Source organism: Trematomus bernacchii, unplaced genomic scaffold (assembly GCF_902827165.1).
Source record: "Trematomus bernacchii unplaced genomic scaffold, fTreBer1.1, whole genome shotgun sequence".
NCBI classification, from domain to species: domain Eukaryota; kingdom Metazoa; phylum Chordata; class Actinopteri; order Perciformes; family Nototheniidae; genus Trematomus; species Trematomus bernacchii.
Genome location: NW_022987828.1, coordinates 6,933,095 through 6,948,627, shown reverse-complemented (window position 1 = coordinate 6,948,627; position 15,533 = coordinate 6,933,095). Strand labels below are relative to the sequence as shown.

The 15,533-nt window shown below is 39.9% G+C and overlaps 2 protein-coding genes across 5 annotated transcripts; both read right to left on the bottom strand.

Annotated features, from left to right (window-relative positions):
• Positions 1–503: 503 nt before the first annotated feature.
• On the bottom strand, positions 504–12,530 carry sufu (suppressor of fused homolog (Drosophila)). Of its 4 annotated transcripts, XM_034152104.1 has the most exons (14): positions 10,949–11,210; positions 10,141–10,314; positions 8,267–8,443; positions 7,813–7,947; positions 7,429–7,565; positions 5,788–5,930; positions 5,150–5,235; positions 4,600–4,672; positions 3,900–4,056; positions 3,701–3,803; positions 3,185–3,319; positions 2,112–2,250; positions 1,942–2,010; positions 504–1,847 (listed from the first exon to the last, which is right to left on the bottom strand). In XM_034152104.1, the coding sequence occupies exons 3-14, from the start codon at positions 8,413–8,415 to the stop codon at positions 1,758–1,760; spliced, it is 1,416 nt and encodes a 471-aa protein (XP_034007995.1). In that variant the 5' UTR covers positions 8,416–8,443; positions 10,141–10,314; positions 10,949–11,210; the 3' UTR covers positions 504–1,757. The 4 variants fall into 4 exon arrangements, with proteins under 4 accessions (XP_034007995.1, XP_034007994.1, XP_034007997.1 ...); XM_034152103.1 differs by lacking the exon at positions 10,141–10,314 and having other exon boundaries at positions 11,137–12,530; XM_034152106.1 differs by lacking the exon at positions 10,141–10,314.
• Positions 12,531–12,628: 98 nt separating this feature from the next.
• mettl18 (methyltransferase like 18) lies at positions 12,629–15,451 on the bottom strand. Its single transcript, XM_034152111.1, has 2 exons — positions 15,229–15,451; positions 12,629–13,773 (listed from the first exon to the last, which is right to left on the bottom strand). The coding sequence occupies exons 1-2, from the start codon at positions 15,331–15,333 to the stop codon at positions 12,808–12,810; spliced, it is 1,071 nt and encodes a 356-aa protein (XP_034008002.1). The 5' UTR covers positions 15,334–15,451; the 3' UTR covers positions 12,629–12,807.
• Positions 15,452–15,533: the final 82 nt, after the last annotated feature.

The window sequence follows — 15,533 nt, the reverse complement described above, 5'->3', positions numbered from 1 at the left end:
TGAAAGGTCTCACCTAAGCCCTAGATGTTATGAAAAGGCACCTGGCATTCTTTCATTTGGCGAAAGTGGGCCCCTGGCAGAGTGAGTTGAGTGAGTAGGGTATCCAGGCTACAGGATACTCAACTCACTGTCAAAAAAAAAAAATCAACTAAACATTTAATAATACAGCATCTATCATATCTCAGTAGTACAATCATTTCCTTACATTTTTACTAATAATGTTTTAATAATTTAAGACTTGATCTCTATAGGCCTATGGCTATTGGTTTTACAATTTAAGAAGAAAAATGTATCAACTAATTTTGAATTTAACTTGCACACAACTATGAATAAACACAAACCATTGCCGTCTGTACAGGGGCCGAATGTCAACCATCATCAGGACGTTGTGTGGTAGCATCAGTGTGTGAATGGGCAGATGAAAGTAAAATGGTCAAACATGTGAATACATGCATTTACCATTTACACACACACACAATCTTTACATGAAATGAGTTCCTCTGTAATTCTGCATTAGTGTTCCAGCTTTATTTGTGTAAATACCTACACACTTTAATGCACTTGGGATTACAATCAGGCAGTTCAGTCATAGGACAGTAATTACAAAATACCATATCAAAAATGTCTAAACTTTACATTTATCACTCTGAATAAAAAAGGAAACAAAAATAAGATGCCATGACATGTTGTATAATAGTACAGTTTTTCAGTAAAAGTAGTCCTTTCTGTTTTAGTGTTGAAATGGAATGCAATGACCCTCAGAAAAAGACTGAACGCAGCAGTCTTGATTAAAATGACTAGTGTTTAACAAATCTAGGACTGTAGGCAGCATTAAAGGTCAATAGAGAATATGTAGTCATTTTCAACACGAGGCACTGAGGAATTTTACTCCAACTCAATTTTAAGCAGGTCCTACTGACAACAAAATATGTATGTGGCTACTGGCGACAACACTTGAGAAGACAGTGACAATGGATTCCTGATATTCGAACATTTACAACAAACTTGATGTATTTGATTTTTTTTAAAAGCATCATGTGAGAAAAAAAAAAGAGATCCCCTGTGCCAGGGAAGTCACACGCAGTGAAGTTTTAGTTAATCATAGTTCAGTCCATCATGTGATTATTACAAAATCATGACACATTTGACACAGACGGTATTGGCAGCAGACTGCCAACAGGTAAAACTTTGGTATGTCCACAAACACACAAGAGAAAAATGTCCAGCATTTGTAAATACTATACACATGAGCTCAATTGAAAGAAACACTGGTAAGAATGTTCAACATGTGCATTTTCCTTCCTTTCTAAAGGCAAGTGGAATAAATAGAACTGTAACAGTTATCTCCGGAGACACCATGTCTGGTGATCACAGGATGCGGTATCAACTGTATTTGTGACTTTTATTTTGGACCTCAGATGTGGCAGGCCTTACTGGAGGAATGACAACTTCCTGTTTTGCCCTACAGCTAGTGTGTCACATATAATGATTGTTAACCATCTGGACCGGCTGGTTTGACATTCTCAAAAGTATTCAAGCCTAAGAGAAATGTTGTGAACTGTAGGGCTAGTCTAAGAATGCAGGAAGTCAAAAAGAGTTTAGACCTTCCCTCAGATCATTTTCAGTCTCTGGCCGTCCACAGGGGAACAACATTTCTGAAAGCTCAGGGTCGCTGCATGGTCGGAGGTCTCCTGCTCAAAATGGACACTCTGGAAGTGTGTGTCTGCTGGTGTTTCTAGAGAGGAAGTGTCTCTGTCTCATTGCAGTGGATTATCAAACACAGAGTCTGGTAGGACAGAGATCTTCAGCTTCTTTTCTGGCCAACTGTACTCCTTTGGTAACTTTGTCTACACAAACAGAAAGAATATAAAAGGGTTAAACAGGCCGTTTAATAAAACCAAACAGAAAATAAAAGTAAAATGCAGGGTATCTTTCACTTGCCTCCTCACGAGTGTTCAGTTCATGTAAATCCCCCAGCATCTGCTCCACAAACTCTTCAGTCAACAATATCTGTATAGGGAGAACAAAAGGTAAAATACATTAATTAAATATGAACTCACCACAAGGAATCCTTGAGTTTATGTGCGAGTGTAAGTGTGGTGTGTGTGTACCTGAAGCCAGGGGCCATGAGCGGCATAAGGATGCTCCTCTGTAGCAAAAGCTCCTTCAACTCCAGTAGACACAAATGTGATGGCTGTGTCTCCGTTGATGCTTTTGTAAGTGAAGTGTCTCCCATGGAGCAACCGGCCCCTGTAATAGAATACATTAAAAGCTTTATAAAATACAAATGTAACGATAGGTGCCTGAGTGTTTTCCTTTATTTCAGCCATACACTACTTATCTTTAAATGTGACAGTATCAAACTTCACTGGTAGAAACAACATGTACAGAGACATCCTAACTAATCTTGTCCCATGTCAGTATCAAATACATGGGTCCTTTACACCGTGTTTTCGCTCCCAACTCCCTACATATCTCTCCCTGTCTCACACAAAAGTCTCTCTGTTTAACATCGGTATTGTTCTTTCCTCAGACAGAGGTAACATAAGGCAGGTTTGTCTGCTGTCTGTGCCGAAAAACAGTGCTTGGATGGCATTTTGTCTGCAAAATATATTAGCCACTGGTGTGTACACATTAAAAAACGTAAATGAAAGTTGGCTGACATTGGTGAAAATATATTGATTATGTGATACTAATACAATAAAAAGGCAACTTAACTATCGAGTCTATGATCATTGAAATTAAAGTTTTAATTCAGCAAATCATGACCTTTGTTCTTATCAAATTTCTGCAATTTGACACTTATTGTTGGGTAAGTGAGCAGAAAAGATAGTTATTATCTTAGTCATGAAGTTCATTTACAGTAATAATCTTCGCTAACGTCTCTAGTTAGCCAAGGGTCAGGAAAGACACATGTCTCAATATATTTATGTACACATCACTGGCTAGCATTTATTGGAGACACTAAAGTGCTATCAAAGTGAAAGTAGGATGATGAGTTTCAAGCTGACTTGCAGAAAGCCCCTTTCTAACATCAGAGAAACTAGTGTCACCATAAATGTTCTGTGTTGTTGAATGCCACACCCATACAACAAGAATGGAAAGCCTATTTTTCATCAATCCCTCTTGGGGACATTCCGAGAGGATACATATTATGCGTTGGCTGGAGAGAGAGATGCAGTACCGCAGGCAGAGCGGCAGCAGTGTGCCTGACTCCTGGTTGAATTTCAGATGGACGCTCTCCAACTGTCGTGTTCGGACCAACTCATGAGGAACAATGGCTGCTGAGCTCTCGCTCTCCAAACTGTCCTTCCGACTCCTAAGAAACAAATAGGAAAGAGAGCGAGACAAAAAAGGGGAAACATTAGTGAGGAAGTGTATCATGGTTCAATCCTCAATGAGAGAATGGCTCTGACAGCTTATGTAAAGGAAATGGCAGCTCTTTGGTAATTGTCTGCAAAGGGAAATGGACAGACAGATATTTCACAACTCCTTTCATGGAGCGGTAACCTTACTATGCGTAAGACTTCCTCCGAAAAATAGCTACAAATTAGGGACAAACCATTTTATTATGCTGGTAGCTAGGAAACAATGGTGCTAACAGTTTGGATTTCATAGGTTGTGATTCGCTGCATTTGTTGGCAGGAGTTGTCTTGAAGTCATGTCAGTGTGTGTTTGGGTGCGTGGGAGGATCACTCACTGAGGTCTGTCGTGGCTCGGTCTCTGGCTGCTGATGGGTGGTAGTGCTGCCTTGGTGTTAAACTCCAGGCCTTTTCTCAGGGTCTCCCTGATCTGCTCCGTGTCTGTCAACACACACACAAAGAGCATGACACCTGAACCCCTGTGCCAGATTGGTTAAGCATTTGTGGATCTGCTCAGTCCTAATTAGAGCATCTTACCTTTTTCTGAGAGCCTCCGGGGCTGGGATCCGATGCAGATGGATCGGCTGTCCTCCTCGTCCTCTGGCGGTCGGCTCAGATCATCCCACACACACTTGGCGCTGACCCCACTCAGGTTAGAGCCCTCCGTTTCAATACCCTGATCCACCCTCTCCTGCTTGGATAAGCAAGATAGTACGCAATCATCAACACTAGCTCAAATAACATTCGCATGTAGTTACCATTTTCACTTCAGATACTGTATAAAGTTGACTTGGCCAACAGGGGGCACTAAATACTGTCAAAAGGGAAAAATAATGTGAAAGTTATGTTAAAATAAAACTTCATTTTCTATTAAGGGATGCCTTTAAAATGCTTTGTAGATGTCAGGGTCACTTTGAAGATGTTGGGGTCGCTTTGCCTCTTTGATTTCCAGGATACATCTTTGACAGTTCCAGGCCGATAAAGTTAGCACTGTAATCTACAAAAGACTTGCTTTTATCTATTTATATTACAGGGAAAATCAGTTTGCTTTGGATCCCTTTCATCTGAACTCCTGACCATCTTTCCCATAAACAACGTGCACCATATAACAGCAGAGGGCAATGGTTTCACACTATAAGTTATTCATTTATAGCTTTTAGCAGGGAACATAAGATTGCCGTTTATCTTACACAATACAGTGTAATTCGGGGAGTGGCAGAGCTTAATAAAGCCTTACTTGTAGGTGTGGGTCAATGTCAAAAATGGTCTCCCCTCTCCTCATGTCTGTGATTAGCCAGGGGCCGCCAGCTCTGTACACAGGACAACCATCAACATTAGTCTCACACAGCATTAATCATTAATAAATGTTTAACACAGAGTTAATCAAAGAACAAGTAGCTATGTGCTTCAATGGCTGATCACAATGCATTTCTAAAACTGGAAACTATACATTGTACTTGGATCTGGAGTGGCATGAACTTTATTCGTTTACAATAAATAATAATCTTTATCTCATTTATACGATACAACTAAAATAGTTGTGGTCTACATTGTTTCAAGGTTAAAGTTAAAAAAATAACAAATATAAACGAAAGACTTGTGCCAGGTCAAGTTGTATTTACTGCAAATCTTTGTCACATATGACATTTTCTAAGAGTGACATTAATATGAACCTGCGTTGCTCTGACTACTGAACGATCACTTATGAACAAGGTTGAGCAACAAAATAGAAGCTTACCTAATAAACCAGAGCCCAATATGCCCAAACATGACTTTGTTGTACTCACAGTCTGACTCCTCTCATCAGCTCCAGGATGCCTTGGCCGTTCCACTGCTGGGCCGCCTGTAGCTCCTCCGTACAAACACCCACAATCTGTAGGAGATAGGAGGCAACTATCTGAGTACTGCTTAGTACTGTGGCTGTACTACTTTATTCCTATAAATTACAACAATAACCAAATCTGTAGGTTGTACAAATGTCATTGACAAATTATTCCTAGATAGGGTACTGTGGCTGTTTGAGCATCTCTATTGTCGTTTGGTTCCACTACATTACATTACATGTTACTTGTTGGTTTGAACCTGTGCTCCCTTGATCCGAACACCAACGCTCTATCCACTGCGCCACACGCCTCCACGCACTACTATGTAATATTAACTAAATGTCACAATGAGTTAAGTCTCCTTCATAATAATATATTAATTTAACAATTCAGCTGATATGACAACTTGACACAAAGAAGACACAGACACTACAACAAGTTGAAGGCCCCTGCTGCTACACATATAATGAATTGACTAATTTCCACAAACCTACTTAAAGAACCAGATTAGTGTACACACATTCTTGGGTAAAATATCTATCATTTTACAGAATTTTATTATGGATACTTAAATTACGTGAATATCACATATTTGAACTGACCTGGAGAAAGCTCACTGTGCCAAACGGAGTCAGAACGGGTTGCATCTGTGGATCCTCTGTCAGCAACATGTGCTGGATACGAGATTCACTGTTGTCTAGAGGACTGTGCCACGATATATGGTCGCCACTACAAAATGTGTTTTCTGTAGAAGAGAGGAGAATTATTTAAGTATGGCAAAACATGATTTAAATTGTTTTAAGATACACACTCTTTCACAAGTCGTAGAAGTCCAACTTTCTTTCTTATCGTTAACTGGTGGTACAAAATCGCTGAAGACAAGTTGCAGTAACAATGGCAGAGAGAGAATTCTACAACCAAATAGGGCACAAAAATAATAAACTAAATTTCCATCTGGGGAATCTGTCTGCTTGGGAGGTAACAAGCACCCTGTCTAGATTTGCTGCAGGAGAAAAGCAAGGGGAAGATGGCCAGGAATCAGCATTAATTTAGCTCAGGAGAGCAGCCCACCCACGCGCAAATTGACCCCAGCTGGATAGCAGAGAAGGGCTGGGTGGAGAGGAGAGGGGAGCCTGGAGCCTTCTTCTCTTTCACAACCTTTAAACCCCCTTCCCCTCTCAACCAAACTTTTTTGTGTACATTATAATACACGACTTAGGGATTTAAAGAACTTGGCAGCACAGACTATACATAGTACACAAAGAGTATACATTTACACACTACAACAGCAGTCTTCACCATTTTAATAGGATTGTTTTCGCCAATGGCAAAGGGAGAGAAAGGGGAAATTAGACTTCCTGTCAATACCCTGAGCTCCAGCAAACACAAATAATGTGCGCTAAACCTAAGCCGGCTGCCAGCAGCACACTCTTCTATTCTCGCGTGTTTGAATGTACAAGCGGCCTTTACAAAGAACACATTCTTCGCATTCAGACGTTAGAAGGAAGCATGCCAACTGCAGCCGTAGAGAGTTGTTCTATCATATCCTGCGTAGATGAATCATTTACCAAACTATTAACAAAGGGTGACTAAAGATACAACTAAAACTTCACCTCTTTGTCACACACTATCCAGGTAAAGGGTGAAAATGCAGGACTGGAACTAACCATGTTTTTATTATCTCTTAATTTGTTATCTCCGCCTAGACAATGACATTTCCATTTCCAGCGCCCAATTAACGTGTCAAATCAAGTTTGATTTCACTAATAGCTTTTAAATAAACTAAGAAGAGCATTTAATATTTTTAAAAGCCAGATATCATAATAATAATAATACAGAATCTGATTAGTATTTCATGAATTAAATCAAAATGGTTGCCTTTGATTTTGTCCTCAATCATTAATGCTGCGAAAATATTCATAATAAAAATGGTAAGAGATCACTTGTTTTACCATAGAGCATACATTAAATGGCTTGCCTTTATGCGTTTAAAATGTGACGCTTAATAGTAAGGCTGTACTTTTTGCACATTTGCTTGGAAATAATCAACAGCAAAATGTCAAAACTGCCTCTGATTTCTAGGTATTTGTCTATCTAAACAATTATCAAAGGGGGAAAACGTTGTGTGATTATGTATGTAAAAACCCAAATTGTATACATTGGGGTCAAAAATGTGCCCGTGAAAAAAGGAATCCATGTTCTACACTGTGTGTTTTTCACCCCCCTAACCTCTGTGCTCTTACCTGACTGGAATACATAGCGAGCCAACCCCTGCATGAGTTCAGCCGGCCAGGTTGGTGGTGCCGTCTCTCCCGTCTCTCTTTTGAGTCTAAAAGTGAGCTCAAAACCAAACCCACTGGGTCCGTCTGTCCCTGTGAATCTAACACACACACACACACAATAAGAAACTGGGTAAACAAAACAGCAGGAGCATCGCTTTCATTTTTTATTTCATGCATGAGGGTTGGGGATATCACAATGCATGACTTAGTCAGTAGTTGGCATATTATTTAAGGGCTTCTGACAAGTGCTCACAATGTCAAATGAAACAGATCAAAATACATGTGTTAAAGTTACCCCAACTCCCATGTGCAACAGGAAGTCAAGTATTTACATTAGGTACTTACTCGTGAACCCGATTATCCCCGTACAGGTCACTGAGTCCAAAGCTGACATAGTGCCAATGCTCCTGGATGTCCTGAGCCGGAGAGCCCGCACTGCGATACATACTGATGTAGTCTAACGGGTCAGGACCACCTAACCTGTGGGGGAAAGTGTGATTGTTATTGTCACTGGACTGTCTTTAGCACACCTATGTAAAGACAAAAGGAGACAATTACTTGTGCAAAAGTAGTCAGTTACAGCTAGCTTAAGTTGTTTTTATTCAAGCTACTATAGGTGAATCATTTAACTCTCCAATAACAAAGTAGCAGTTTCGTACAGTACGGTTCCTGGGCATAGTTAGCTGAACGTTTAGCTTAGCAGCTAGGGTAACTACTGGCTAAATGTCCAGACATCACCACTAAAGTTGTCCCACAAACTCAGTGCCTCCAGATTTGTCAGAACAGCAACAAAACCTACCAATATTTTACAATGGCGGTCACTTGAAGCGGGTTGGCCTGCTCGGGGTAAAGTCTCCGGCATTCCCCGTAGATAGCCTGCAGTCCAGGGGGAAACATCGGCACCAGTCCGTGGGCTGGAGCCCCACTGGTAGGCCGTACCTCATCCATGCCACGGCCTCGAACAAAACTGTGTTTTCTATACAAAACAACGAATGTGCAGTTATATTCTGCTATCTACGCCTAGTTCAACATATACAACACCGCCCTAAATAATAAAGGCTTCACAAAACTAATGTTTACCGACGGAATAAAAGGATTTTTAGCCCCAACCGCTGAGCACACAGCAGGGAAACAGCCTGTTGCTCATCCTCTACACAAACCACCTCCCTATTGGTTGTATGAGGGTCTTGACGTAGTTGATTGACAGCTACTATAGCGAATACAAATGGGTTTTAAGGTTTGTGTGGATTTGTTGCTAATTTTGATTGGCTGATACACTATCAATCAAACAGTAAGCAGATGTGATTTTAGGGTTGGGCTTTAAAGTTTTTCAGTGGCCAAATGGGTATTTAAAGTGTTTGAAGACGTATTGATATTCTTTATTTATGTAAAATTATATATCTACACGTTATAAAATACTTGAGAAAAGAGCAAAGAGGTTTTTATCACCAACACAAGTAGCCTATTGTAAAAATATACTTGTAGACGTTTCTCATTTTCATTTTTGACAGTGTAACTATGTGTGACCTAAGTCAGTGTTACCTAAATCAGTCTTAAAAGTCCTCACAACATCATACTGTTTTGTAATTATTTAATATTCCCATTATATTTTAATGGAAAAGTATGTTGACTGTTTATCTTATTGTTTATAGCTAATATTGCTGATTGCCATCACCATGGCTGCTTTAATGGAACTAGAGCTGAGATAAGCCCTGACAAAGAGTTACATGTGTGGCTTTGATGTGGCAAGGTCTGCTGAAAAAACTGTCCTTAAATGCTCTATTGCTTGGTTTCGTGTTATTTGAATGTTGCAGGATTTAAAATTGAAACAAAACATTAATAAATAACAGAAGAGAGTCAATAAATTACAGAGGAAAATCATTTGACTTTAATTTACTTTATTAACAATAACATGATTGATAAACTGTGATCAGTAATTTACAAATGTGTTTATTTGTATTCCTGGTGAGGTGACGTATGCAATTAGAAAGGTAACAATGAATACAATCATACATACAAAAGTGATGCGTATTAAACCCAATACACACTGACTGTGTATTGTGTAATAACTTTAAACCACACATGAATGCTTTCTGATGGTCATGATTTCTGCTCAAGGGTGCTGTGCAGTAAGGCTGAAAACTAGTACCATTCCAAAAGAACTAAGCCCATAGATGACACCTGAACACACCACCATCTATGGAATTCAGTTCTCATAGTACAGCACTTAAAAGGTTGGTCCTCAGGAGCCTCGAAAGATCTTTGAACGCTTAATTATCCGTCATAACTCATGGTTCTTCATCAATACTCTTTTCAAGTACTGCCCGTTTTTTAATAAAATAAATCCAAAATATTCTTGTACATAATTAATAAAACCTCTGTGATTAACAATAGAAGTGGGCTTAAGATACATGCTATACAAGATGTTAAGCAGAACGTAGACGTTGAGTCAGCTTCCCTTTTTCTCAAGAAAAGCAGTGATGATGGATGATAATGTCAGACCTGCTGTTTTCATTGGAATATTGAGCAAGAGGCAACTAATGTTGATCTTAAACAGTGATGAATCATAGTTGGCATTTGCATTAGTAGTGCAATATTTAATTTTAAACAGACATATTTTAATAAAATTGCATCAGATTATGTAAGGAAATAAAAACAAAGTGGAATACAAACCTCAAAAATGTTGTTATAATTGAATGGATCTAATGCTGTGGTTGTAGAGTCGATCGTTTGAGGAAATCCAACCATTTTAACCTAAGTATTCCTGTAAATGCTCTTCAGCCACTGAAATGAAAGTATGTCCACTAGGCTGATGCAAGCAATGAATCATATCACTGTGATAGTGCTCTGTTGAAACAAGAAATGAATCATCATTTATGGCCGTACTACACTCCCAGGAAAAAAGAACTTTGGGACAATGGGATTACTGATATTCAGTTGTTCAATGTATCTTTGACCCCTATTTGATATTAACTATTGAGAATCTCTTCCTTCATCTTCAAAAACACCTCATTCAAGGCCAATTACGAGACAATATTGACAGTGACAGTACCGTGAGATAATTCCACAATGTTATCTCAGTCACTGTGGTTTATTCAGTATGAGTGTACATTCTTTTAAGGTACATGTAATACAGTGCAGTGAACTTTCTGAGGAAGGCCACACCTGTAAATGTTCAGGAAACTGCTATCTTTCCGGGTAGTTGGACTGGGTAACCACCGGTTCTACAGCTTATTACCATAATATAATTCCTGTACGAGAGACTTAATTCAGTCCTTAAAGCCTGCACTAGTTTAAACAGCTGCCAGCGCTCAAAATGTGGAAGTTGGTAAGTACTCTTTTCTACCAAATAAAACAGTTATAGTTTAAACATGTTGAAAAGTAGACTGTAAGCATTTCTGATATTCTTTAGATAAAATGTCCCTAGTATGTTTTTTTTAGATTGACCATCATTTGACCAGTTTTCTGCCTATATACTTACCCAAGTAAATCACTGAAACGTTTCTCTTCAATCTGGGGTGTATAAGAAAATACATCTCCTCATGAAGCCTTCCAGGACTGTGCTCTTGCAGGGTCGAGCTTTAAAAAATCTTCAGCAGTCCCATCTCAACAAGAAGATGTGGAATCAGCAACACGTGTCTAAAAATTGAATGAACATAACCATCCCACCTGCTTGTAGGCCGACTGCTCACTCTCCCATGGCGTCCAAGTCCCCTGGAAGGATTCAGCAGACTGTCTGACATTCAGAGCAAGCACCTTAAATACCACCATCATTCACATCACCCATCAGTCTCCCTCCCTCCCCTCTTATCTGTTTTTCATACGCTCCCTCTGTTCGGTAAGCCTAACAGTCACTTCCCAGTAAGAAGGAAACAGTGGGAGTGGTGAGCAGCACGCCCCCTCACAATGAATCAACACATAATAGTTTCTGAGGAAAACCATCTGAGTGGCCCTGCCCCCTGTTCCCATAAAGTAAGCAGGGGAAAGGCTGTGTCTACTCGAGGAACCAGGAATTCCCCCACAGGCCGTGAACAGCTGTCGAAATGAGAGTCGATGACGAAGCGGACTCACTGGAGGTTTGCTGGCCGGGCATATGCAAACAGAAACCTTGATGGGTGTTTTGTACGTGTGTAAGAATGAAATAGTCTTTATAACACTACAGTGTACAAAATAAGTAAGCGGAAATTCTATCCACGCACTGTGGTTGTTGAAATGATGTGTCATGTTTGAGCTGTTGTTTCCTAGAAAAAAAAAACATGTTTGCTAAATATTATTTATCAAAAGGGCAGTGTGGACTTGCGTCATAGCCTTGTTTATGCTGAGATCCATTTATTTGTGTAGCTGGAATCATTCATTCAGGTGAGTTCTAAAAGGTCTTCAATAACACAGCCTCCCTAAAATAACTTTGTTTGTTCTCTAGTCACAGTCAACATGACAGGGACGTGATACTGATTGTGTTCAATCAGCTGATAGCTATATTCAAACAGTTTGGTTTTTCATTGACCCTGTAAAAACCTTCTGGCTTCCTCATCCTCTTTGACGAATCACATCAGATACGAGAAACAGGTTTGAATTTCAGGCATACTTCCTCAGAAAAAAAGCCCTACCAAGAGTAATTCAACTGATTTCCTTGATCTGGACAAAAAGGGGAATCCACATGGTGTTGGGAAAATTACAACATAGTTCCCTTCCTGTACTTACATGAATCTGTAAATATTTCCTGTGTGTACATACTCATTGTAATGTGTCATGTCTTTCGGCTTAACAATTGAGCACACCCAAATTACATGGTGACATTAACCGAAGGTAAAAAATAGAGCTGTTACTTGAATTAGAGGTACAGAGACCCCATAGAGTCCCACCATTGATGTGCAGTGACTCTAGAATCCACTTTCAAACGACATCCTTGGGCCGGTGGGATAAGTTGCAATTGACATTTTGCGCCAGACTTCAGAAACAAGCCTGGCTTTCATGCTGCTGTTTGAACGCTGGGGAAATCACTCGCAAAAGGTCACTGAGCCCATTTCCTTTCTTTCCTCTTCATGCATCTAAAGACCTGTAATAGCCCCTTTCAACTGCACTTCACTTTCTGGCAGACATATTCAAATGTCTATATAGGAAGTGAAAGATAGTATAGGTAAACCAAAGAGTAAAAAGGGAATGAGATAGCAGATTTTATTACAGCTTTACATTGTTTTACCATGGTTTCTCTAACATACAACTTCCCATCTTGAAATAAAGGACTTCCTGTTTTTTTTGTTTGCATTAAACAGTGCAGTATTCTTCTTTAACAGTTATTACATTAATAAAGCTGAATTGAAATCCTGAAGGCTGCTTTGCTTATTTAAGTGCCCTTTGCTTTTTGAAACGTAGGACTACTACATGTCTCTGAAGTCCTTCTTCTCCATCCCACAGGTGATCCAAAGAGAAAATGCCCCTCTGCTCCACAAATGTCTCAAACAGGTGCAGTCCACCACCCACACCAAAGTAATGGGATTTGGTGGCGACGTAGACCAGTCCATCTGGTGCCAGCAGCTTGTGGAGGGTCTTGTGTAGCGATGGGTAGTATGCAGTGTTGTAGATAGTCTCTGAGGTGAATATAAGGTCGTATTTGGGTTGTGGATTCTCCTGTTCAACCAAAGCAAGAAACGTGCACCAGTCACCGGAGAAAAAACGACACTTGGCTAGTAATGGTTGCTGGGATAGGTCTGTGGCTTTTTTCTTAGGTGGTGGGTTGCCATCTTTTTCATCTTCTTTGTCTTTCCCCTCCTTTTTGCAACCATCTTCCTCCTTCATTTTGCCCCTCCCATATTTGTCATCGTCACTGTCTACTTCATCCTCCTCCTGGCAGTTTATTATCACATTTGGCACTGTAAGCTGCTCAATAACTGTACTGTTATAATCTTGGAAGTGGACCTGTCTGGCTCCTCTCTGCAGAGCCAATATCCCCAACAGCCCCGCACCGCAGCCCAGATCCAAAACCGCCTTCCCCCCGAAGGTCTCTCCATCTTTCTCAATCAGCTCCAGAAGGTCGTAAGTGCACTCCCACACCTTCAGCCCTCCCTCGTACACGCCAGATATAAGATCAGACCCCTGCTCCGCGGTACGAGAGAGGATTTTCTCGTCGTCCTCTCTCTCCGAAGCAGTTTTTTCAAAAACAGTCTCATTGAGGAAGTGAAGAGGAGGGAGTGTTCCTATGGTAACTGATTCAGTGACAGCATCCCTAAGGATGAACTGTGGGTCAGACAGTGGAAGGTGCTCTTTGGCCTCTTTCAATGGCTCGGCAGGTTTGGTATCATCCTCCGTCTGAAAATACAAAGCAGTTTGCATGGGCAGGAAATAAATGTCTACAGCACACGTTATGTGGTTCAAGTTAAAAATATCATTTGGCAGTACAGATATATAATTCAGCAATACAATGAGGCTGTGTGGGCTGGAGGCAGAAACTCAGAGGACAGGAATGTCCGGATTAAGATGACCATGACCCTCACAGAGATCTCCATTGAATTGTATTGCTCATAAATTGTTGATGTGTGTCAATGAAGTAACAACATGAACACTGTTAGTTTTTTGAAAACAGTATTCTAAAACTAAATAAATTAAATATTAAAAAAGTAATTTAACATACAGCAATTTCTCACTTACAATTCCAAAGAACCAATATTAGTAGTGGTGATGTTGAAACACTGCTTTTTGAGGCTTTGATAACTACATTGAAAATAAGTCTAATCAACTCCAAGTTTCATTCAACTTGTCTTATGTGACATCTGCTGGTGAAATGAAGGTTGTCCGGCCAAATATAGGAACTTGAATTTAAACAAATATAAAAGAGTGCCGTTTGATTAGATGATAATTGGTTTACAACGATACTACAGGCAATGTACCTTATTTATTTGAATTCTACATGTATATAAGTAACTTAAATATCTATATTTTATAACAATGTGCTCCACTAATTAAGACTGATTGACTGGCTAATGATTTAGAGAATATTATGTGTGCAGTGGTCGGTCTAAATGTTAATGCAGTCCCATACACCAGAGCACAACAGCTTAGATTTTTATTTTCCTCTTAACTTTGATTGTATACAGTACACTAACAACTCAGTGGTGACTCGGGTACTGATCATACAATCACTATGAATGAGTTTTTATTGTCAGTCCTCTGCCCTGTGACGTCAAGGCTCGTGGCAAAGAGCATGTCAACCTACGCTCTCTAGTCTAGTGGATGCACACCTAACACCATTTACATTTTCATTGTTGTCAAGTTGGAATCATACAGCTGAAATGACTTGATAAGTGAATATGCATGAATGACTTTGCTGATTTGGTCAATTTAGGAGAGGTTTAGGGGGTTATTGAGCTATAGACCTAGATTTTTTTGTAGAATAAACTTTCACGAGCAATTATGAATGTCTAGTTTTGCTGTTTGCTTTGGTGCTGTCCTTGACTACTTGTACCCCTTTAATCGTTGGAATTTCTATAGATGTGATTGTGAATGCAATGTGGATGTTGTAATACATGTGTAATTAAAATAGAAGAAAAGGGTCTATAAGCCTAGTGCGAGGGTCCTGATTTCCCCCACAGTCCCAAGCCTTTATAAACTTATTCACGCCACTGCATGCACACATCATGGCACGTATTGTATATTTCTTTAAATATTGACCAAATCCTTGCCATCAGGTCAGTTTGCTGAAGTCCATACAGCACAACTTTGAGTACTTAATCTCGAACACATTGTTTGTGAGGTAATGTTACTCACAGATTTAGCTGCAGTCTCTTTTTTTTCTTTTTGCACTTTATATCCATCGTCTCCGTCCGGGTTGGTTGTTAGTGCTGGAAGGTCAAAGTTAAAGCAAAATGACATTATGACAGTCAACACAACACAGCTAGCTGTAGCTTAGAGGCTGGAAAGTTGGTATCCCCGCTCACTGCTGCTGGCTCCACATGGCAAGCAAGTGTATCTAAGCAGACAGCTGCGTGTAAGAACTACATATCCCAGAAGTCTGCCAATCAAAGTAACCGAAAACGTGTAACATTTCTGTTGTTATAGTGGATACATGGTTT

Excerpts from the sequence above, each read along its gene's own strand:
- sufu (XM_034152103.1), bottom strand. The coding sequence starts at position 11,210 with ATGTCAGACAGTCTGCTGAATCCTTCCAGGGGACTTGGACGCCATGGG. Across the intron at positions 8,444-11,136 it reads AGCAGTCGGCCTACAAGCAG|AAAACACAGTTTTGTTCGAG; the intron begins GTGGGATGGTTA and ends TGTTTTGTATAG. Across the intron at positions 1,848-1,941 it reads AACTGAACACTCGTGAGGAG|ACAAAGTTACCAAAGGAGTA; the intron begins GCAAGTGAAAGA and ends CTGTTTGTGTAG.
- mettl18 (XM_034152111.1), bottom strand. The coding sequence starts at position 15,333 with ATGTCATTTTGCTTTAACTTTGACCTTCCAGCACTAACAACCAACCCG. Across the intron at positions 13,774-15,228 it reads AAGAGACTGCAGCTAAATCT|ACGGAGGATGATACCAAACC; the intron begins GTGAGTAACATT and ends TTGTATTTTCAG.